This window comes from Gossypium raimondii, chromosome 11 (genome assembly GCF_025698545.1).
Source record: "Gossypium raimondii isolate GPD5lz chromosome 11, ASM2569854v1, whole genome shotgun sequence".
NCBI classification, from domain to species: Eukaryota; Viridiplantae; Streptophyta; class Magnoliopsida; order Malvales; family Malvaceae; genus Gossypium; species Gossypium raimondii.
In genome coordinates this window covers 708,923-731,729 of record NC_068575.1, presented here as the reverse complement: position 1 = coordinate 731,729, position 22,807 = coordinate 708,923, and the positions used below count along the sequence as shown (strand labels likewise).

The following is a 22,807-nucleotide window of genomic DNA, read 5'->3' as shown; positions in this document are numbered from 1 at the left end:
TCAAACGAACTACGATGAATGTTCAGTGATGAAAATATTTGATTTTGTATAGATTTTGTATAGTTTAATGACCAAAATGTAATTCTAAGCCTACATAAGAGACTAAACATGGAATTTAACCTCTACAAAATTTCACATAATCTAATATCCCTACTACCCTCTTTTTCTCGCCCCAAAAATTGCGTAGCAGAGCTCGATCTTCTCTTTTTCTCGAGCTTTCTTTAATGGCACTTGCCCATTCCTTTTTTTTTAATAAAATTCTCACCGACGACTTTCTTGGTTTCATCCGCTTTACACTTTGGTAGTTCCCCCTTCTCTCCTCTTCGCCGCTGTAGACACATCAAATCGGTAAGCACGGCTGAATTTTTTTTCAACTGTTATTCGAACCCCGGGTTCACGGCTGAATTTATCAATTCATTATGTCTTGTTTTGGTTTTGCTTTTATTTGGTAAATTTCCTTTCCTATCGGTAAAACTTCAAACAGTAAAACCTTGAAAATAAACACCAAAATCTCAAAATTAAGGGGCTCCAGATTTGGCCGAGGAATCTGCAATCACATCCTCTGAGCATACGTGAAAGAGACCACCCCCAATCTCCTTGTAAGCGTTTCGTTTTAGTAGTTTTATATATCTGTTGTTTGAAAGAACATTCGGATGCCTTGTTCTGAATTGGGAAAAATATGTTGTTGTTTTTGTTCAATTATTTTATCTGATTTTATTTAAATTCTCATATCCGTACAAGATAACTGGCAGAGGCAACAGTAGGGATCCTACTGAAATGGACCTTCAACAGCTTCAAAATGATACGCCATTAGAGAGATACAATGCTGAAAAGAACCGGTACAAGGAAAACTGTTATATTGGTGAATCATCAACTTCCCAGCAACAACCCGAACCAGAAATGAAAGAAGAGCATCACTTTCCAGAAGAGCGTAGTTATTCCAGATCTGTATCGGAACGGATCGAAACTCTCATGGACAGGATTTACAGACAGAAAATGACCGTAAGCGTCATAATTGAATTTAGTAATTCATATTCAATTCGCATTATTGCTATTTACTATACATACATGTTGAAGGTAAAAAGGTCCCTCATTGACTGACTTGCAAGGATTGGACCTTGCTTTATAAAGCACGGTTTATCCTTACCCTATGGTACCTTTTCTCTATGGACAATATCGTGAGAACGTTTGTCTCCAATCTAACACAGAATATTTTGTTTCTTAATACTTGTTTTGTGTGTATATTTGGTGAAACGAAGGACCAGGAGGCAGATATGAAATCTATATTATGGTTATATCATAGGGTGAAGACATTACCCCTAGTCAATGCCCAAAATATCAAGACTAACGATGGCAAGTTCAAGGATGGCCATTTGGCAGAACATGAAATGATGAACAAGTTCCTTGAAACATATGAGTTAAAGCAAAATTTGCTATACGAAAAATTAGACCTACAACTATCTGAGGTAATCTAATGTTTACGAATCTAATAACTAAGTTTGATTTCATGATCTAAATCTCCAATTTAATTTTCTAACTTGCTTTTTCAGGATTCGGGAAATGCGAGTTTACCAACCGAGCAAAATGAGGTAGGCTAATATTTACAAATCTAATTGCTAATGGTCAGTTTAGCATTGCTTCTTAGAAACACTTTTTGGGACAAAAAACACTTTTGAGAAAAAAACCATTGCTAAACAAGATGCTTTGAGTTTTTGAAAAGCATCACTAAACTAGCCCTAAGTTTGATTTCATCATCCAAATCTCCAATTTTAACTTTCAAACATGGTTTTTCCGGACTCAGAAAAAGCGAGTTTACCAACTGGGCTTCTTACGGTAGGTTTCAATATCCCAAGTAATTCTTAAACTTGCCCTTATTTTCATCTCTCCTTCACAATCATTTTTTTTTTTCTCTCGTACATTTCTGGATTAAATGTGAAGACTCTCAGAAAGGAGGTATAATACATATACATACTGCATTGAACATCAGCTGGCCTAACTAGCATTTGAGAACATGGATGGTATAAGGTATCTGATAGAACACACACATACACTACATTGAACATCACTGGGTCTAACTAGCGTTTGAGAGCATGGAGGGTATAGGCTATATGATAGAACACTTATAAATGTATCAAATCCATAAATTTGTTCAATGCATATTAGTAAATTCATATATTTTATATTGTTCAAATACATCACGTTAAATCTCAATCCTACTCGTCGTTCTCATAATTTATACAGTAAATCAGATCCAAATCCAAAATTTTAAAAATTCATGTTTCGAATATGACCTTTTTTGTGTGTGTTTATTGTCTTAGTTTTCTTTGGCGTGTGCTCCTGCTCAAGATCGTGGAAGTTGCAAGTCTTTTGAGTCTAAATTTGTTCATTTCATAAACCAACTTTACGACAATGACAACAACGAAGTGGAGTACAAAGATTTTCAAGGCTTAGAAGATGCATTAGCAAACACTGCATGGGGGGAAGTTCCAGACTACCTCAAATCTATTGGGATCCGAATAGAAGATGCTGGTGGGAAAGCTACTGAGTTTTCTCATACTGGAATACAAATTCTGGTCTGCGCTGTAATTAAAGAGATGGAAGATATGTCACTTGAGGATTTGGATTGGGGTACATTGAAAAAGTGGGTAGCTGCTTTGAATTACGCTAATGAACATGGTTTTCAAGTAGCATTTGCAAATAATCTGTTGCAGAGGAATGTGGTTGCCTACTTTCAGAAAAAGGAGCACTATCAACTCTCATAGTTTATATTTAATCCTGTATCTAACATTCTGCTATGTTTTAATGTCTCATTTTGCGTCAAGTATGTTTATGGTTTTCAATGTCTAAAATAGTGAGTTGTTGTATTATGGTTTTCAATGTCTAAAATAGTGAGTTATTGTATTGGGTATGTTTTTGAGTCATAACCGTATTTAATTTGTTTAATACATCAAAACCCCAAAAAATTAAAATAAATATTTTCAATAAATAAAATATATGTATTTAAATAACACTAAAATAAATACAATTTGAACTAGCAAATGTCTCTAAAGTCTAAAATAGTAGCAAAATTAATAATAAAACAAAAATTATGCGATATCAAAACAATAATAACAAAATTGATGTAATATAATAGTGAAATGACAGAAAAATAATGACAAAATAGTAAAAAAATAACAGTAAATTTTTTTACAAATTTGGGTTGGGTTGGATCGAGACCAGAAAAAGCTTACTTGAGACTCAAGCCGTGTAGAAAACATGTCTTATTTTTTTGTCCAAGTTTATTTTTTAGACTTATATTTTTGCTCACACACTCACTTTTCGGATAAGCCTTCAGATTGAATCGGGTAACCCAATCCATGATCAGGTCTAATGTAAAGTAACACAGTCTTCAATTTTATTATTTTTATTTCTAGCTATTGTTCTGTATATACTAGTATGATTCCTATGCTTTGCTTTGGGTTGATTATTTATTTGTATCAAATCATAGAATGAAATTTGAAGGTTATAATATGATTTAAGTTCTTGTACACTTCATACATTTAAATGTTAGTCTATTTATTTCATTTTTAGAATATAATCCTACTTTTCAAAATAAAAATCCAGTTCAATCGTTATTGCCATTAAAATTATTCATTTAAATTCAATGGTGTAACATTTTAAAATTGAAAATTTTCACTCAATAGTGATATAATAAAAATTACGTTAAAAATGCTTATGTGATTTTTTTCTTAAAACACGCATTTGAACACGTCATGATAGAATAATTATTTTGTTGGAATAGTGTTCTTTAAAAATGACTACAACATTGTAATTGAAATAATTAACAATGTTAATTATTTAAACTAATTATGACATTAAAAATTAGAAGGATAAAATTATGTAAAAAATTAAAGTATATGAATTTAATCCAAGTTTTAGCATAGTGTAGGGGCTAAAATTAAAATTTGACTATTGTCTTATAATGTAAAAAAAGCAAGGCAAACCCAAAAGATGTGTTCGTCTCTAAGATTTTAAAGTATTCAAGTTATATATAATAACATAACATTTTAATTATATTAACTATTTGAACTAAGTAATAATAATATGTAAATATAGGACCGAATTATGTTAACAATTAAAATATAAAGATTAAAATTTTAATTTAAATATAATAGAAGGATTAAAATTAAAATTAAACTATTTTGTAAATTGCAAAAGAGAAAAAAGAAGAGAGGCATGGGTGGGTGTCCATGTGTCAATAATAGAAGGACTTTCTTTTTAGATATAGGTACTGGTATAGTTTCTCAAGAGTTAATTATTTATTTTGATAAATTATGGAGCAAAAATTTGAAGGTTGAAATATACTGTAATTTTATGCACATTCTATAAATTTAGAATTTAGTCACATAATTTTTTTGGGTCTTTAGGTCTAATTTAGTCAGTGAAATATGAAAAGTTACAAAATGATCATCAACTATTTGATTTTGTCATTTTAATCATTTATCGTTAAATAGCTAACCAAAAGATGACATGACATGATAACTTTTAAAATTAACATAACAGTGAATTTAACCATCAAAATTTATACATTGTATCAATTTTAATATTAGGTTCTAAAATTTTAATTCTTAACATTTACACATGGTGTAATTTAATCATTTTGTTGTTTTACTTTTCTTTGTGATCATTTTGCCTAAAAACAAAGAAAAAAAGAAAAACATATTTATCACTTAAATTTGATTGAAAATATCTCCAAAATTCTAATATAATAAATTTCATCATTTATCATTCTTTAAAATTAATCCTCAATGATATAAAAGAAAGTAAAATTGCGAAAAAAACTAAATTATTATTATGGATAAATATTAAGTGTCGAAACAATTTTTTGAAAACAAAAATTTAGTTGTCGACTTTAAAAAAACAAAAATTGGAGTCACCACCGATCCTTTATTGAGGTGTGATCAGCTCACCTCAAAAACTATTTTGGTCTGCGAATTTTGAGAAAACATGTTCGGGAGTCAGTTATGCACGAGGAAGGATTAGCACCCTCATAATGCCCAAAATCGGTACCGAATTGATTATTTAATGTCTTAATGTCAAAAGTTTGAAAAGATTTTTAAAATATGATCCTTGTATTTAAAAAACTTGTATAAATCAAATTACATATTAAAATCCTCTTATTTATGGAATATTCGATTGTTTAAGTTAGATGAAGAAATCGAGACTCAATACGTTAGAGTACAATTTCTCAAAATTCTCAAACTTTGAATATTATCTTTTTATAGAAAAATTTCATCTCAAGAAAACAATATGTCATACCCAATACATTAGGACACAGATGTTGAATTCCCAAAATGATTTTAATTTATGCGTTTTGAAAAAATATTCTCGATTATTTAGGGTTAACAAAGAAAATTAGAACCCAATACGTTAAAACTTAATCTTCTCGAAAATCCCAAATATCAAATATTACATTGTCTTGAAAGCCTTTGAACAAAAATAGTTTTAATGCTTTAATGAAATCAAACACATTTTCTTTAAAAGTATAATAAAATGTTAATATACAACATGAAACAAATACTTTAATTTAAAATATATATGAGTAAATTTTGAAAATATGTACATGAATATATTAAAACATGTATATATAAGTATACATATATATATAAAACATGAAATACACAAAAAAAAACTTATAATAATTCTAAAAAGTACATATATACATATTATTGAAAATGCATGTATATGTGCATGGATTATGAAATATAAAAGATGTATATGTATTATAAATTGTCAATGCATATATATATACACATGAATACAAAAGTTATGAAAATAAAATATATATAAAATATGTACATGTATTAGTAAATTATGAAAATAGGTATATATATATATAAAATATGGAAAATATATTTATAATAATTTTGAATAGTGTACGAATATATATATTATAAAAAAATGTATAGATATGTATGGATTATAAAATATGGAAAATGTATAAATATTATAAAATGTATACGTACATATATATATTTGTGAAGGAAAAAAAGAATATTTAGATATATATAGATACGTATATAAATTGTAAAATATATATAAAAATGTAAATACATATGTATATATATAAATTATAAAAATAATATACGTATATTTTAAAATGTTTACATAAATAAATGGTTATAATAATAATAATAAATAATGATAATACTATTGAAGTTAACTAATTTAATAGCAAAAAGGACAAAGATGACTAATTTAAAACTTAAAACAGTAATTTGGGGCGAATCCGCAATTAAATAAAAAATAAAAACAGAAATAGGATCAAAATGAATGCACAGACAATAAAAAGGGACCAAAATAAAAATATTCCTGCCCTTCAAAACGCAGCATTTTGCGCAAGACTTAATTGAAATCAAAGAAAAATTTTGGGCAAAATTGAAAAATAAAAAAACTTGATTACAAAGTGATAGAAAATCGGAAGGGCTAAAAGTGAAATTACCCCCTACATTAGGAAATGCGCGGATCTTGGGACCGGGTCGGGTCGACGCGCGGATCCTCCCTCACAAAACGGCGCCGTTTTGCTTTAATATTAAAATAAAAAAAGGGTTCTGTTTCATTTCCTTTTTTCTTTTTTTTTTTAAATAAACAGAGGGGAAAAGGGGGAAAAATTATCTGACCTTAGCACCTCCACGCCGCCGCCGTCAGCCCACCGTGAAGCCACCACGACCGGCGCTCTGCACCAGTTAAAGCGCTTTTTCCTTTTTTTTTTTCTTTAAAAAAAGTATGAACAAATATCAGAGGGAAAAAAAAACTCGGAAAAAAAAAGAAAAAAAACAAATCAACCTCAAAATTGCTGTCTTTCTCTGTTTTTTAATAGTTTTTTACATAATCCCCACAATCCATTTCCAATCGGCCTTTTATACCGAAATAAATAATAATAATAATAATAATAATAATAATAATAATAATAATAATAAAAAATCCTATATCTTGCTTGTTTGCTGTGGTTCGTGGTTTGTTTGCAGGAACAACGTGCGTGGTGCGGGGCGACGTTCTGCGACGTTCGCGGAGTTGCTGTGCGTGGGGTGAGGGGCAGTTGCTGCGACACAGGCGGCTGCTAAAGGGTTTCAGAAACCCTAAGTTTCTGGGATGTTCTTCCAAATCGGGCTAGGGTTTGGGCCTAGTGTATTGGGCCAAGGGTATTTGGGTAATGTAATTTTTGGATTTTGGACTGTTTTATTGTTTTGTTTTTTTATATCTATTTGTTTGGGCCCGGGCCTAAAATTGTGTATTTACATTAAGGATTAAAATTATTATTATGTTAATTTTAAAATTAATTAATAATTTAATCACCAATGATAAAAAAGAAATAGTTAAATTACCATTTTATAATTTTATAATTTTATTGACTGAATAATTGGGTCACTAATCCTACAGTTTACCTATTTTTTAATCAGTTCAGCCGCACTAACTATCTTTTAGTTAAAACCCTACCGATAAATTGCATCATTTTCAGCTTTACTATTCAGCGGTGGCTGCCCCTTTTCTTCTCTACCCGTGAGAGCTACTGAAATTTGCAGACTTTCTTTTCTTCATTTCGTAGTCGTTTCGAGTTTCCTTAGTTTATAATTTTCTTTCAGTTGTTTGAAGAAAACATTTCGGTGTTGTTGATTTGCTTGCTCTTTTTGTTTTTTATTTGATTTTTTTAACGACTCATCATCTGATCTGAGTTAAAATTTTCAGATCTGTACAGTTTTTTTTGAATAGTCTCCAAGCAACGATGGACCTTCAACAGCTTGCGAGGGAGACATCTTAAGCACAATATGACTAAACGAACCTCCATTGTTGGCAGGAAGCAAGAAAAGAAGTCGGGAGAGAATTTTCGATCGGTTCCCTTTAGCTTCTCAAAACTTATCCGAAATCCTTTCCCGGCTTCTTTTCTTGCTTTCGTTTAATTGTTCGTTTGCGTTGTGCTTCAGATGTCGCACTTCCAGGCTGTTTGAAGTTGTTTGTAGGCTAACCTAATCTCCATGGAAGAAATCCAGTAGCCGAAGTTGAGGTGAAGTGGAGATTGTTCTAAATAACACTATAAGTTCGAACAATTCGATCAGCAACGATCAGATCTACGCCAATATTTACAAATCTAATTATCAAGTTTGATTTCATTATCTAAATCTTAATTTAACTTTTTAACTTGTGGACTTTGTTGCATCCTTCAGTAATAATATGGTATCCACATTTTTTGTCATTGAAATTAACCATTACATAGAATATTTCTTATGTATAGATCGCATTATAATTATGTTGTCCTTTTTCATACACAGATTTGATTTTAGACCTAATACAAAGACTTTGATTTGATTTGGTTGTGAGTTTTGAACAATGGTTCACTTTTCAAATTTTGTTAGATGAATCTTCGATCTTATACTTGTATCCGAATGTGTCATTTATAAATATAATGTCTTTCCTCATTCACTAGACTTGCAAAAAAGTCATTTTCAACTTTGATTCGGATGTTAATGTCGAATACATGTTTGCATCTAACATGGGTATATTTAACTTCTTGTAAGGTTTTTTATATGTTGAAAATGGACACTTCTAGCAAAATGTAGAATCCGAAACGGGCCAGAAATCTAATGTTTAGGACTTTCCCTGCTTCTCCAGTCTTGCATGGATTTTTGCATTGAAAACTATAAATATTGTTGAATCTTTGTAAGCACTGTATACTTACTTTTGCATGGTTATACCATTGGAGCTACAAACTTGAAAATGCATATATTGACCTCTGTTTCCTTTTTGCTGTATATATCATATGCTTCAATGTCTCAAGTCATTTTTAGATCTTCACATTGATCGTTTATTCATATTTCTTTTAAATTTCTTAAATTTCAGGTGGTAGCAACGAGAGATTAGGAAAAGAGGTATGGGTATTATTTCTCTGTTGCAATATATGACAATAACTTGGAACATTCTTCTCTGTTTTTTTTTTGTCAACCGAAGTGGATGTTTCAGATTTCAAGTGCTTAAAAAAGCACTGAAAAACTAATCGCTGTAAGATTCGAGCGGGCTCGTGGAAAAGCTACTGAGGTTTCTCATACCGGCATCTGAATTCTGGTCTGTGCAGCAATGCAAGAGATGGAAAATGTGTCTCGGAAAATTCGGGCCACGTTGAAGAATTGGGGAGTGCAATCAACAAGGTAATGATTGCTGATCTCTTTTGGCTTTAGCTTTGTGAATTCCTTTTATTAAAAAAAAAACAAAGAACGTAAAAAAATAAAATGAAATTAAAACCCAACAAAAAAGCGGTATTCCAAAAAAAGAAGGCATGAATTTAAGAGTCCGGGTTTATAATCGAGCTAAGCTAAGACTCCTTTTGAATGGACTGCGGTCACACCTACAATTGTTACACCTACAATAATTAATTTCATTTCTTATCTCACACCTACAATTTTTTTAACGGTACTTTAATTAAATCTATTAAAAAAATAGATACATGTTCCTCTCAGATTGTGAAATAACAATAATTTATTATTTTTGTAATTTTTTTTTAAGTTTGGACAAAAAATCTTGAGTATTAAACTAAGAGAAGATGGTAAATTTGGGGCGAAATGCTTATTTAAACCTACTTCCTTTAAATTTATTATTTGGGTAACCTATTTTGGGCTTTAAATTTATTTTTTTATATTAAGGCTTGAATTTTCTTTTTATCTAAGTTGGGTCATGAACTAATTAATTGATCTCACATTAAGGCCTGAACTTTTTTGTGCTCAAGTTAGACCTCGAATTAGTTGAATTTAGTAATGTCATTATAATAAATGTAAAATGAAACTTATAAAGTAAACTATTTAAATATTTTAAAATTTATTAAAATTATGCAAATATAAATAATATTTGTAAGTTGCCAAGTTGTTATGCTAAGATAACCTATAAAATGGATAATGACATGAGAGATGATTAACAAGAACATTAAAACAAATCTCATAAACAACTTGTTCAACCACAAAATAGAAATCTTGCTTCCAAAATGATCATTTTATTTTAAGTGACATGTCAATGATACATTGTATCTGTTTATGAATAAATAACAGATAAATGTCAGCCCAAAGCAATCATATTTCGATATTGTATTTGTCTAAATCGATTACTGAACGACTAGTCAAAGAAAATGGTAGATAATCACATAATTAATTAAAAATATTATTAATAAGATGTTTTTTAACCAAAAAATAACAATTTTTTAAAGAAAAATAAATTATTGATTAATTAATAAAACAATCTCAGTGTGATCCAAGAAGATATTTAGAACCGACAAGAGAAGAAAAAAAATAGATGTGGTGTCGTTGATTTACTTGTCAGTTCTATTGTTTTTGATTCATCATCTGATCTGAGTTAAATTTTCCAGATCTTTACAAGATGATCAACAGCAACAATGGGGATTTGTTACATATGCTATGATGGACCTCTAACAGCTTGAGAGCGTGACAATTCCACGTGAGTGAATCTCTATTGTTACTCGATGATAACTGGGTGAACTCTATGTCGGATAAAGGCAAAAATAATGTGACCGTGAAGATGTTTCAGATAAGTTCCTTTGCTTCTTTTCTGGCTTCGGCTAACATAAAGTTCACCTGGTTATCATCGGGTAACAATGGTGGTTGTTTAACTTTAAACAATAAACAATCGGATGATTCGCGTGGTTCAAATGTCACTCTCTCATGCTGTTTAAGGTACTTTATAGGTTGATCTAATCTCAAAGACATTAATCCAGAATTTCAAGGGTGAGTTCAAGGACACTTCTTTAGCAGAAGCTGAGACAAAGCAGAGATTGCTCGAAAATACCCGAAAGTTCGGACAATTCTATCAACAATAATAGAAGATAATGTTTACAAATCTAATTATTAGATTTGATTTTATGACCTAAATCCCAATTTAACTTTCTAACCTAGTTTATGCAAGTACTTTATGCAAACCAGGGTTATCATTTCTTTTGCACGTACCTGTTTTTGGACTTATGAAAGAAGTTGTTAAGCCATTTTCAGCTATAGTACTTTTATTTGGTTGTTAGTTTTGAATACAAGTTCATGCCATATGCATGTATGTTAATTTTTTTTTTTTAGTTTTCTTAACGTATTTAGTTTTGAATACAAAATTTTAGGCCTTTATTTTGAATTGAGCTTAGTCAAGCATAAAGTGTGTTATCCTCTAGATATACCTATATATATTGCATTGAACATCAACTGCCTTAAGTAGCTTTTGGGAACTTGGATCTCAAAACATGAATTTGGGCTGTCAAGCTTTATGACAAAACATGTAAATGTAGCATTTATGATTATTTCACGAATAATAATCCGATTCTATTGGCACCGTGGCCATTGAGGCATCTCGTGACGGCTTTAAGCTTTTTGTAAGCGAATTCTTTCGGCATTTTGATTATCACCTAAGTAAAAGACTGTCCTAGTTTCTTGAATTTATCTTGAATTAAGCAGTTGTGTGGACAGTGAATTAGAGGGGTTGAATTGATTTTGAGTCGGATTAATTTGAGGATTAAAAATTTTGATTTATTTTTATTCTAATTTGAGGTTCCATTTAAGCTTCATATTGCTCCATGGCAAAATAAGAGGCAAGAGACAAAAGAACCGTGCAAAGTACCGCGCTGTGATTACCTGTTCTAGGAGAAGTAAATCAAGAATCGGTACACAGATGCAGATTCCAAACAACAAACGAAGCTAGGGAAGCTAAATTCACATGCCTTGTTGAATGATACGAACGCCACTGTTTCTACCAAGAAGCAGAACACGAGATCCTTTGCTAAGTAAAAAACGAGGACTAGCTGCAGTATAAACTGAGGCAAAAAGGAAATGAGCTTTTCCAGAACCGAAAGATGGCGTTCTTAGTTGAGGTAGATATGGTAGAAATAGATGGAAAAAATCATGTCTTGGATCAATGCGAGTAAGATGGTACCCCAACTCCCAACTTTCTCAATCGAAATGAAGCAGGCAGTCCGATATATTCTTCCGAAAAGTGAAATTACAGAATAGGTTAAATTAGAGACGGTAAAAGTACTACAAAACTCCCTATACTATTCCTTAAACTGCATTTCAACTCCTCTACTGGAAAATGGGTAAATTACGATTGAAATTTATCTAGAATGTTCTTGAATTTGGTATTATGTTTATTTTTTGTTGAGTTATAATCGTATTTTAGATGTTTAATATTTGTATAAAAATTTGATATGGATTTTGAGACAGTGATATGTCTTATGTTTGGTGTTATTTTTCATGTTTCATTTTGTATCACGTGATGTTTAATATTGTTGGGTTTTAACTTTATATTCATTTTGTATATTTTATGGGTTATAATTGTATTTAAAATGCTTTTATATTCCTAAAAGCGTGATAGGTTTGATAATAGAGATAATATAATTTTGTTCTTTTGAAACTTGTCAATTAGGTTAATTTTGGTCATTGAATTTAGCAATTAGATTTATTTTGGTCTATGAGTTTGGATTATGTCAAGATTTAATAATGCGATCAATGTTACTTGAGCAAGATTAGATTGAACGACAAGATCAGATTGAACGGATTGAGAATTGATCGATATAACGAGTTGAATAAAATGGATAGATCGAATTTAGTCAAGCATAAAATGTGTTAACCTCTAGATATACCTATATATATTGCATTGAACATCACATCTGCCTTAAGTAGCATTTGGGAACTTGGATTTCAGAACATGGATTTGGGTTTGCAAGCTTTATGACAAAACAAGTAAATGTAACATTTATGATTATTTCACAAACAATAATCAGATTCTATTGGCACTGTCGCCCATGATTCTATTGGCATCAAGCTCTTTGTAAATGTATTCTTTCGGTATTTTGATTATCTCCGATGTAAATGATTGTCTTATTCCTTTTCATGCTTCAACTTTTTAGAGTAAACCCATATTAAAGCACCAGCAAATTAGGGCTAAAAAAAAGTGCCCTTCAAGGGCAAATCTAAAAGTTCCTTTTAGGATAGTCAAAAATTAATTTTGAATTTTTTTAAAAGTCAAAACATAAGTGACTTTGAAGGGATTGATTTTAATAAAAATTAATTATAATTAAGTTCTTATAATTAATTAAAATTTATTGACTTCCTCTATTAATGTTTAAAATTAACGTTAAAATTAGTTCACAAATTAATCGACGACGACATTTGATGACTCATAATTAATCTTGTACTTTTTTAATAAAAACATTAAAAATTATAAAAATGAAAAATTAATTAAAATCAGCTTACTTAAAATTTTTATTAACAGCAAAGGTTTAATTAAAATTTCTTTTTAAGGGCTTTTGTCCTTTAGAACCTAATTTTTTGTATTTAATACTTGCATCAATTTTATTATTATTATTATTATCACATAGTTAAATTTAAATGAAGTCAAATTAAAATTTTAAATAAGAATAAAACTCTGTCGATGTTATTTTAATTTTTAAAATTTAATCTAAAATTTTTATTTAAAAAAGATGAAACTAATAATAGGCGATATGGTACATAGGAGGGTTTAGGAAATAGGACAACCCCACCCTCCCACCCAAATAGTAAGGGACATTGTTGTCATATTGGAACATAGGACAACATAAAAGAGAAATACATCCACGGATTCGTCCTAGTCATTTCTCCTTTCACCTTGGCCCCAGTTGGGCAAATTTGAAGCTGCTTATTGGGAGTTTTAACACTACTACATTATTTTAAGGGTCCAATCCCAAGACAGACAAAATCCCTATGATGGAGAGCCAATTATCCTCATTAATGCTCTTTTATTATGGTCTTGTCAAAATGCTTTGTCAGAAGTAATCATTCTCTTTGAATATAAAGGAGTTTCGTCTCGCTTCCAAATTACAAGCAGAAAAATGAGTCTCGAGCTTGTTTCACCCTCTTCCTTTTTATTTAATCCCTAAAAGCTTGTCTTACTTTGAACTATTTATGGGTTGGGTTCGACTCAAAATCTGGTATGAAAAGTAGAAAATTTCAGGTAAAAATATAAATTTAAAAAAGATTTGGACAAAAAAATAATGTCAGTTTAGAAAATAAGTCGTGTAATACCCCTAACCCGTATCCTTCTCTAGAATAGGGTTATAGAGCATTACCAGAATTTACAAATTAATTTTCAGACATTTTATTTCATCAAGCATTCATATTTATAACCAATCAAAATCAAAACATTTATGAGTTATCATTAACCAATTTAACTTATACAAGTCATTATAATCAGAATCAAATCATCCAAAATTACTAATAGAACCAATGGATAATGTGATATATCTCCAACAAGCTTCCAACCTAATCGAGCTTCGATAATCATTTCAAAACATATAATAATTATACCTATTACCAATAATAATTCAATTCCAATAATAAAACACACATATATATAATATTCATTATCAAATAGCATTCACTTCTATTAAAATTAAACAAAATATAGTTCATACGAACTAGCAGGGCTAAATTGCGAAATAGAAAATTGAGGACATTTTGGAAAATTTATATTTTCTCAATTTCCACCCAATCTTGATCTAAATTAATATTTCATTCAATTTACTAATTTAAATAATAAAACAATTCATTTCATGCAATTTGGTCACTTTTTGATATTTTTACAAATTTACCCTTAAAGTTTCACATTTGTTCAATTTAGTCTCTGAACTTAAAATAGGTAAATTGGCCATTTTCAATGAAAACTAATACTAGTTGAATAATCATATATTTTCCTCCTCCTTCTCTCCATTCCACATCCTTAATGTATATAACATGCTTATATGTAACATTATCTATAATTTCACCATTTATTTATATATTCATTCAAAGCTATTCACTTGAGTAATAATCACTAAATTATTCATATCTTGAGCTACGGAACTCCAAATTAAGATCCGCTAATTTTTCCCAAAACTAGACTCACATTTCTTCTTACCATAAAATTTTCAGAATTTTTAGTTTATCCAATAAGTAGAGTTTATTCTTTAAAGTCATCCCTGTTCTGCTGTCTGACAGTTTCGACCATTCTTCACTAAAAATTAATTATCTCCTCGTACAGGATTTGGATGATGTTTCCATTTGTTTCTATTAGAAATGGACTCATTAAGAATTTTAATCATGTAAATTTTAACCCCTAATTATTTTTATGAAATTTTTTATAATTTTCCAAAGTCAGAACAGGGGAACCCAAATTCATTCTGACATTGTCTCACAAAATTCATTATATATCATGATTTACAATTCCATTACTTACACCATTTCTTCTATGAGAAACTAGACTCAATAATATTTAATTCCATATTTTTCTCATCCTCTAATTCGATTTCCTTGATTTATGGCGATTTTTCAAAGTTAACCTACTGCTGCTGTCCAAAACTGTTTTAGTGCAAAATGTTGATTACTAAATTTATAACACCCTTATTCCCTTTCTCTATAGCATTCCCCATCACTTTCTCTTATTTTTCTTCACTAACATATCAATAACATAGAAACTTATATAATAAAATCCTACATTAACATCAATTTCATACTTTTTCAATAATATTAAACTCAAAAATATATTGAAATCTTGACGTTCTTGCCTTGCTCTATTGATTTCAATCTTTATCTTGATTTTCTCTCTCCTCCAGCCTCTATTTCTTGAATCTAACCTGATATTCTAGCTCCCTATAGTTTCCTTATCAATTTTCTCTCTTGGTGGTTATGGAAATTTCTTTGAATTCTAAGTGAAAATGGTGGATTTTTGGTAAAGGACCAAATTGTAAAGAAAATAAAACTTTCTTTCTTCTTCTTCTCACGTTGGTGCATGGGGAGGATGATGAATTCTCTTCATCTTTCCTCCCTTTTATATTAATCATTTAATAATAAAATAATACTAAAAATCTTAATAAAATATTAATTAAATAACATTTATCTAATTAATTAATTAAAAATATCACCAACATCATCATTACCTTCTAGAATTTTCTCTCTCTAATTGACCATTTTGCCCTTTATAATCTTTTAAAATTCCATCATTGAGTCATCATTTAGTTTGGTAAAATTGCAATTTAGTCCCTCAAAATTCTTCACCTTTTTCAAATTGGTCCTAATCCATCCATTTTACTTAGTTTCTATATCATTCCACTCTTAAAATATTTACACCATTGGTCCTTTAACTTTTTCATATTTACACTTTAACCCCTCAAATTTTGAGTATTTACTCTTGGACAACAAAACTTTTCTGACTTTTGCGATTTAATCCTTTTTTGAACTAATATGTCATAAGATACTTCCCAATGTTGACATAGCTCCAAAAATTTCCCCTTTTTCTTTTTCACTTTATTTCCTTATTTATTATATCAAAAATAATATCTTACTGTAAAAATTTTTGGGGTATTACAGGTCGAACCTCAGATAACCCGAATATGCAAAAAAAAGTTATTTTATCACTGTTTTGTTGCTATTTTCTTCTTTTTTTTACTATTTTACTACCATTTAACTATTATATTGTTATTATATAACTCTGTTTTATTGTTAATTTTATTATTATTTTAGAGGTATTTGTTTGTTAAGTTACATTTATCTTACTTTTATTTAAGTATATATATTAATCTATTTTCAATTTGTTGGAAAATATTTATTTTAATATTTTAAGTATTTTTGTTGTATTATATTTTTAAAAAAAATGTATATAAAAAAGCAATATAAAAAAGAATAATACGGTCGAGCCAAACTCGAGTTTTATCATTTTTATCTAGGCCTATTTTTCAGGCTAAGTCGAGTTTGGGCCTAAAATTTTGATTGAGCTTTTCTTGAACTTGGTCCGATTTGACTCATGAGCACCTCTAATTAGACCCTGACCCTTGTCATTCATTTGATTTAATCCCAAAATAAAATTAATTTCATTAAAATTATTTTATATAGTCTTCAGTTTTTTTATTTTTATATTTTTTTAAAAATATAAAATTTAGAATTTTTTATAAATATTTTAAAATTTAAAAGTTATTTTAATTTTATTATTATTTATTGACAGGAATCAATTTTCTTCATTTCTAAAATCGACAAAAATAAAAAAAAGTACTTAACACTCGATTCCTAAATTCAATTTACCTGTTTGGTTCCACTACAAAAATTGAAATAACTCAATTTGATTAAGTTTGCCGACGCCTAATTATGGCCACGGGGAGGATCGCTCTTTTTGTCAAACTATTCATCCTCTTTGAAGAACAAGGAGTATCTCCTCTCGCTCCAAATTAAAAGCAGAAAGTGAATCTCGAGCTTGCCTGACCCTTGTCCTTCTTTGCTATTTAATCCCCAAAGGAGTTCATTATTTTCCCAACGCTTTGGCAGCCGGTCTTCTCCCCTCTTCTCTTCAGTGTAGACAAATCTAAGGAGTAAGTACTATTTAATTTACCATCTCATTTTCATCGCAGTCCATACATTTCCTGCTTTGATCTTGCAGAATTTCTTCTTTAATTACGTGGAAATTTCGTTTCATAGGGTCTGGTCTTGATAGTTCATTTATTCTTTGATAGAACAATTTGGTCTCGTTTGTTCTGAATTGGAAAAAAAAATAAAGTTTTTTTTTCAATGATCTAATCTGATCTGAGTTAAATTTTCCCAGATCTGTGCTAAATGATCTAACCCGATGATACCCCAGGTGAACGAGTCGATGTCGACTGGAACCAAGAAAAGAAAACGGGAAGCCGATAATTCAGTGGAACAAAAAGGAAAAGCCCCCAATAAACAGACATCGGGAAATGAAGCTTCAACTTCCCGACAACAACCAAAACAGAAAGAGACGAAAGATGATGGAAACAGAGTGAAAAATACCCACTCTAAATTTGCTAGACGGAAAAAGGCGGTAAAGTGTCCTAATCGAACTAAGAGTTTCATATTAGATTAACATTATTGTTATTTATTATGCATACATTTTGAAGATAAAAAAGATCTTTTGATTTTTAATGATTTCTTAAGATTGGGACTCGAACAACTATGAGATTGCTGGATATATTGTAAGTTCTTTGATCTAACGGTTATTTGAAGATGCAAGGTAGATTCAAAAGATTAATTTATTTGTGTTATTTATAATATTAATGATATTATTAGTATTTTCGTAATATTATTATTAATAATATTCTTTACTTTTAGTTTTTTTTATTAGAATTGAAAATGTTTAATTGGAATAGAAAAGTATAATAAAAGTTTATAAAGATAAAAAATATTACATTCTGACAATTATATAATATGGTCACGTCATCTTGTAAGGATTTGACTGTTTTCTAAACAGACAATACCCCTCCAAAGAGAACAATACATCATATTTGTACAGTTTGAAAATCTGACACTTTTTCTAACACTTGTTTTGTGTATATATTTGGTGTAATGAAGGACAAAATGACAGATATGGAAGTTCTGTTTTGGAAGAACCAGGTGGCCTTTCCTGTCTCGTTACAAACTCCTGCCTCCTTCGATCAAATCAGAAACGATTAGCCAATGCGTCCTGATCTTCAAGAAATTCTCAAAAAGATGGAGGACATCAGGGCCAAATCCGATAATGATGTGACATTGGATGAACTAAATCGGGAGTTAGATTCATTAGGGAAACAACGAAAGGTACACTAATGATTACAAATCTAATTACTAAGTTTGCCTTCATGATCTAAATCTCCAATTTAACTTCCTAAATTGATACATGTTGAACTTGGCCATACCACTGCTCAAGTTCTAGTTTGTGCTGCAATAAAAGAAATGGAAGGTTTTTCAGTTGAGAAATTGGACATGGAGACGTTGAAAAAATGGGGCGCGACACTCAACAACGCCAAGGAACTTGGTTTTCAGGTGGGATTTGCTGATGATTTGTTAAGGAAGAATTTGTATGCCTACTTTGCTTACAAAACAATCTTAGACGAGGCTAAAGGAGATTTGAGAAATTAAAGGTGGCTTAGCTCGCATGGTTGCGAATCAAAGGGTGTTTTCCATTTGCAGCAAAATTCACTGAACTTATTTGGTTTGATAGACTTTGGGTTTCTATATTTACTTTTATCTATTTGAACTATATGGTTTTGGGTGTCTTGCATGGACTTGGTGTTTTGCAATATAATTTATACTATATAGTTTTTGAGACATTGATATATTTCATCACCATGTGCTAATCTATGAAATAATTGTGTTTTATTTTACCTAGTTTATTAGACTAAATAGGTAGGTTTTGAAGAGAGTGTGTGAAAGCGCGTTTAGCTAAATGAATTTTCTACTGACATGTCAAGAAAAACACGTCTAACTTTAGAAATTCTAAAAAGAACACGTCCAGCTAGATATACTTTCCTTGACATTGGAAAGCTCCTACCCCTATTTATAGAGTTTAGTGGCCATTGGATTGTTGATACATGTCAACATCCTTACCATTTCTATTACAAATATCTAATAACTAGAATGTTCATGTATAATATCTAGTCTTCTAGATATTATCCCATATATATATTTTTTAATTTTTATATTCTAGAATATTCCAAAGAAACTATCTCATAAAAGTTAAGTTTTGACTTTTATCTAGAAGTTGCATTGGCTTTCAACATCTATTGATGAATTTTCTTGCCTATTTTACTCATTCAGAAACTGTTCGAAAGGGCTGGCTAAAGAAAAAAAAATTGTGAAATCAGGTTATGAGTGGAAGAGTGTGTTGTTGTTGCAATTACTGTCGGAGATGAGCTTCAATTTAGTTGTCGTCCTGTATCTGGGTTTCTAAGGATACTTTTGTTTGAACTCACAATGGTTTTGGTACTTGAACTCAGTCAACAATACTTAACACTTATCCCTCAACATTACATATTGCACTGAAGGTGGTTGTGAGAAAATAGAAACTTGTTTGGCAACACCTTACCACCTTGTGTATAGCATCAATAGCCATATTCGTTGTTCGTGGTACATGTCGAATCTCCACTTGCCAATACCTCGTCATCTAGTTGCGAATATGGCTATTGATTTGAAATTAAATAGTAATTTAATTGTTCTAATTCCGATAAAAAATCAAAGTTATATTCAATTTTGACTTCAACTTGAATTGATATGACACATTTTTTCTTTATGTATTTCTATTAAAATAAAAAAAATAATTTTTAACTTTAATTATTTTTAATGATGCTATGAATTGTTTTTTAGGTAAAATTATATTAGAGCAAATATTAATATAAATTTTATTTTCATATATCTTAAGTTAATATTATATACTAGAAATTCTACCACGTATATATTATTCTTAAGTTAATATTATTCTTCTTCAACAGATTATCAAGAAATCTCACTTGAAAACCAAATTTCAATGATTTGCTCGTTATTTATTTTTGTTCGTTTATTCGATAGTTTGTATGTCATTGTTTCTATCATTTATATTAATTTTGTTTATTTACTATTTGTATTATTGTTGTATTTGTTATTGCGATATTTATACTTACATTCAATGTAGCATCACATCATTTTTTACTCGATTTTAAATTTTTAAAATTGAGATAACACTCGTATTTAGGATTTTCAAGGAAATTGAGCCCTAACGTATTGGGTTTCGATTTTCTTCGTTAAATCCAACGATCGAGAGTTGCTCATTAATCAAAAAATAATAAAATGAAAGCTTGTTGTTGGGAATTTAATATGTTGTATCCTAACGTGTTGGATGTGATGTATTGTTTTCTCGAGACAAAGATTTTTTAAAAAATAATGACAAAGGAAAATTCCAAGTTTAGGATTTTGAGGAATTGTGCCCTAACGTATTGGGCCGCGATTTCTTAAATCTTAAACGAGTGAATATTCTTTTAAATTTTATCACACGAGTATTTTGGCCTAATTCATTTTAGAGGAAATTAGAATGTCGTGCCCTAACGTATTGGGTGTGACATTTTCTTTCTCTGAAATGATAAGGGTTTCAATAAGTAACGTTTTAAGTTTTGCTAAGGATTATATTTTTTAAATTTTCAACATTAAGACGCTAATTAATTAACTATGTACCAATTTTGGGCGTTACTAGGGTGCTAACCCTTCCTCATACGTAACCGACTCCCGGATCCATTTTTTTCTAAAACTCGTAGACCAAAGCCATTTTTTTAGGTGATCCAATCACACCTCAATAAAAAATTGGTGGCGACTCCCAATTTTCATTTTTAAAAAAGTCGACAACCAAAATTTTTGTTTTTCAAAAAAATGGTTTCGACAGGCGTAATATATATACATACACTACATTGAACATCACTCGGTCTAACTAGCATTTGAGAGCAGAGATGGTATAGGCTATATGATAGAACATATAAATGTATTAAACCATGAATTTGTTCAATGCATATTAGTAAATTCATATCTTTTATGTTTTTCAAATACATCACATTAAATCTCAATCCTATACAATCAGATCCAAATCCAAAATTTGAAAAATTCACGTTTCTAATATGACTCTTTTTTGTGTGTTTATTGTCTTAGTTTTCTTTGGCGTATACTCTTCCTGAAGATCATAAAAGTAGTATGTCGTTTAGGTCTACAATTACTAATTTGATGAAACAACTTCATGACAAAGACAACAACAAAGTGGAGTACGAAGACTTTCCAGGCTTAAAGGATGCATTACAAAGGACTGCCAGGGGGAAATTCCAGACTACCTCAAACCTATTGGGATCCGAATAGAAAATGCTCGTAGAAAAGCTACTGAGTTTTCCCATACTAGAATACAAATTCTGGTCTCCGCTGCAATTAAAGCTATGGAAGATATGCCACTTGAGGATTTGGACTAGGGTACATTGAAAAAGTGGGCAGCAGCGCTCAATTACGCTAATGAACACTGTTTTCAAGTAGGAAATGATCTGTTGCGGAAGAAGATGGGTTGACTACTTTCTGAGCTGCCATGGTTGTAAATCAAAGGGTTATAGTTAATCCGGTATCTAATATTCTGCTATGTTTTAATGTCTTATTCTATATCAAGTACTTGTTATGTTTGAACTTTACGGTGAATTATTGTATTAGGTATGTTTTTGGGTCATAATAGTATTTAATTTGTTTAATCAATTTAATCATATGTGTCTCATATATCATGCTTACATGGAAAATCTAATCTATATAATATCTATATAAAACTTTGGGTAAATTATAAAAATAGTCACTTTTGTTTGCTTCAGATTATATTTTAGTCACTTATGTTATCATTTTGTTACGAAGTGATCATTTTACTGTTAAACTCTGTTACGTCCCTAACTGCAGTTCTATGTGGCAGTCCAAATGAGTTTTTGGTTAAATAAATAATAGAATAATTTAAAAGAAAATTGAGGTGGAATTGGGTCTATCTCCCCCAACGATCAGATCTACGCCAATATTTACAAATCTAATTATGAAGTTTGATTTCATTATCTAAATCTTAATTTAACTTTTTAACTTGTGGAATTTGTTGCATCCTTCACATTTTTTTGTCATTGAAATTAACCATTCACTACACCAAAATAGGCTTTTCAAGCGTTTTTTCAGGCTATAGCGCGTTTTTAGCCATAAATACTTTTACCGACGCTTCGATAAGCGCCGCAAAAAATGCCGCTACTGCCTGCGTCGCTAACTTTAGCGTCGCTTTTTGTAATAAACACCGCAAAAGATAAAGACCTTCTTTGGTGTTTCTTTTATCGCGCCACTATAGAATACCGTCTTTAGCAGCGCTTACACAAAACGCCACTATAGGTGGGAGTCTTTCGCAGCGCTTATGCAAAAAACGCCACTACAGATCGGGTTTCTTTACCGGCGTTTGTACAGAAAATGCCACAATAGATATCTGCTCTACCGGCGCTTATACAAAAAAC

General features: G+C 30.3%; 1 protein-coding gene and 3 long non-coding RNA genes across 10 annotated transcripts; 3 read left to right on the top strand and 1 right to left on the bottom strand.

The window, feature by feature from the left end:
- Positions 1 to 143: 143 nt before the first annotated feature.
- LOC105761758 (uncharacterized) lies at positions 144 to 2,908 on the top strand. Of its 3 annotated transcripts, none has more exons than XM_052624264.1 (6): positions 144 to 348; positions 533 to 599; positions 742 to 1,002; positions 1,260 to 1,466; positions 1,551 to 1,589; positions 2,319 to 2,908. In XM_052624264.1, the coding sequence occupies exons 3-6, from the start codon at positions 778 to 780 to the stop codon at positions 2,760 to 2,762; spliced, it is 915 nt and encodes a 304-aa protein (XP_052480224.1). In that variant the 5' UTR covers positions 144 to 348; positions 533 to 599; positions 742 to 777; the 3' UTR covers positions 2,763 to 2,908. The 3 variants fall into 3 exon arrangements, with proteins under 3 accessions (XP_052480224.1, XP_052480223.1, XP_012435136.1); XM_052624263.1 differs by having other exon boundaries at positions 524 to 599; XM_012579682.2 differs by having other exon boundaries at positions 485 to 599.
- Positions 2,909 to 6,340: 3,432 nt separating this feature from the next.
- On the bottom strand, positions 6,341 to 6,800 carry LOC128034908 (uncharacterized). Its single transcript, XR_008191163.1, has 2 exons — positions 6,660 to 6,800; positions 6,341 to 6,563 (listed from the first exon to the last, which is right to left on the bottom strand). It is a non-coding gene; the product is annotated as an uncharacterized LOC128034908 (long non-coding RNA).
- Positions 6,604 to 11,024, top strand: LOC105761766 (uncharacterized). Of its 4 annotated transcripts, none has more exons than XR_001123788.2 (3): positions 6,604 to 6,724; positions 7,008 to 9,179; positions 10,385 to 11,024. It is a non-coding gene; the product is annotated as an uncharacterized LOC105761766 (long non-coding RNA). The 4 variants fall into 4 exon arrangements; XR_008191162.1 differs by having other exon boundaries at positions 6,681 to 7,189; positions 8,875 to 9,179; XR_008191161.1 differs by lacking the exon at positions 6,604 to 6,724 and having other exon boundaries at positions 7,132 to 7,539; positions 8,875 to 9,179.
- Positions 11,025 to 17,083: 6,059 nt separating this feature from the next.
- On the top strand, positions 17,084 to 19,114 carry LOC105761767 (uncharacterized). Of its 2 annotated transcripts, none has more exons than XR_001123789.2 (3): positions 17,084 to 17,380; positions 17,611 to 17,850; positions 18,378 to 19,114. It is a non-coding gene; the product is annotated as an uncharacterized LOC105761767 (long non-coding RNA). The 2 variants fall into 2 exon arrangements; XR_008191159.1 differs by having other exon boundaries at positions 17,093 to 17,380; positions 17,647 to 17,850.
- Positions 19,115 to 22,807: the final 3,693 nt, after the last annotated feature.

Coding starts and splice junctions, on each gene's coding strand:
- LOC105761758 (XM_052624264.1), top strand. CDS start 778: ATGGACCTTCAACAGCTTCAAAATGATACGCCATTAGAGAGATACAAT. Junction 1,003..1,259: donor TTTACAGACAGAAAATGACC/GTAAGCGTCATA, acceptor GGTGAAACGAAG/GACCAGGAGGCAGATATGAA. Junction 1,590..2,318: donor TACCAACCGAGCAAAATGAG/GTAGGCTAATAT, acceptor TTATTGTCTTAG/TTTTCTTTGGCGTGTGCTCC.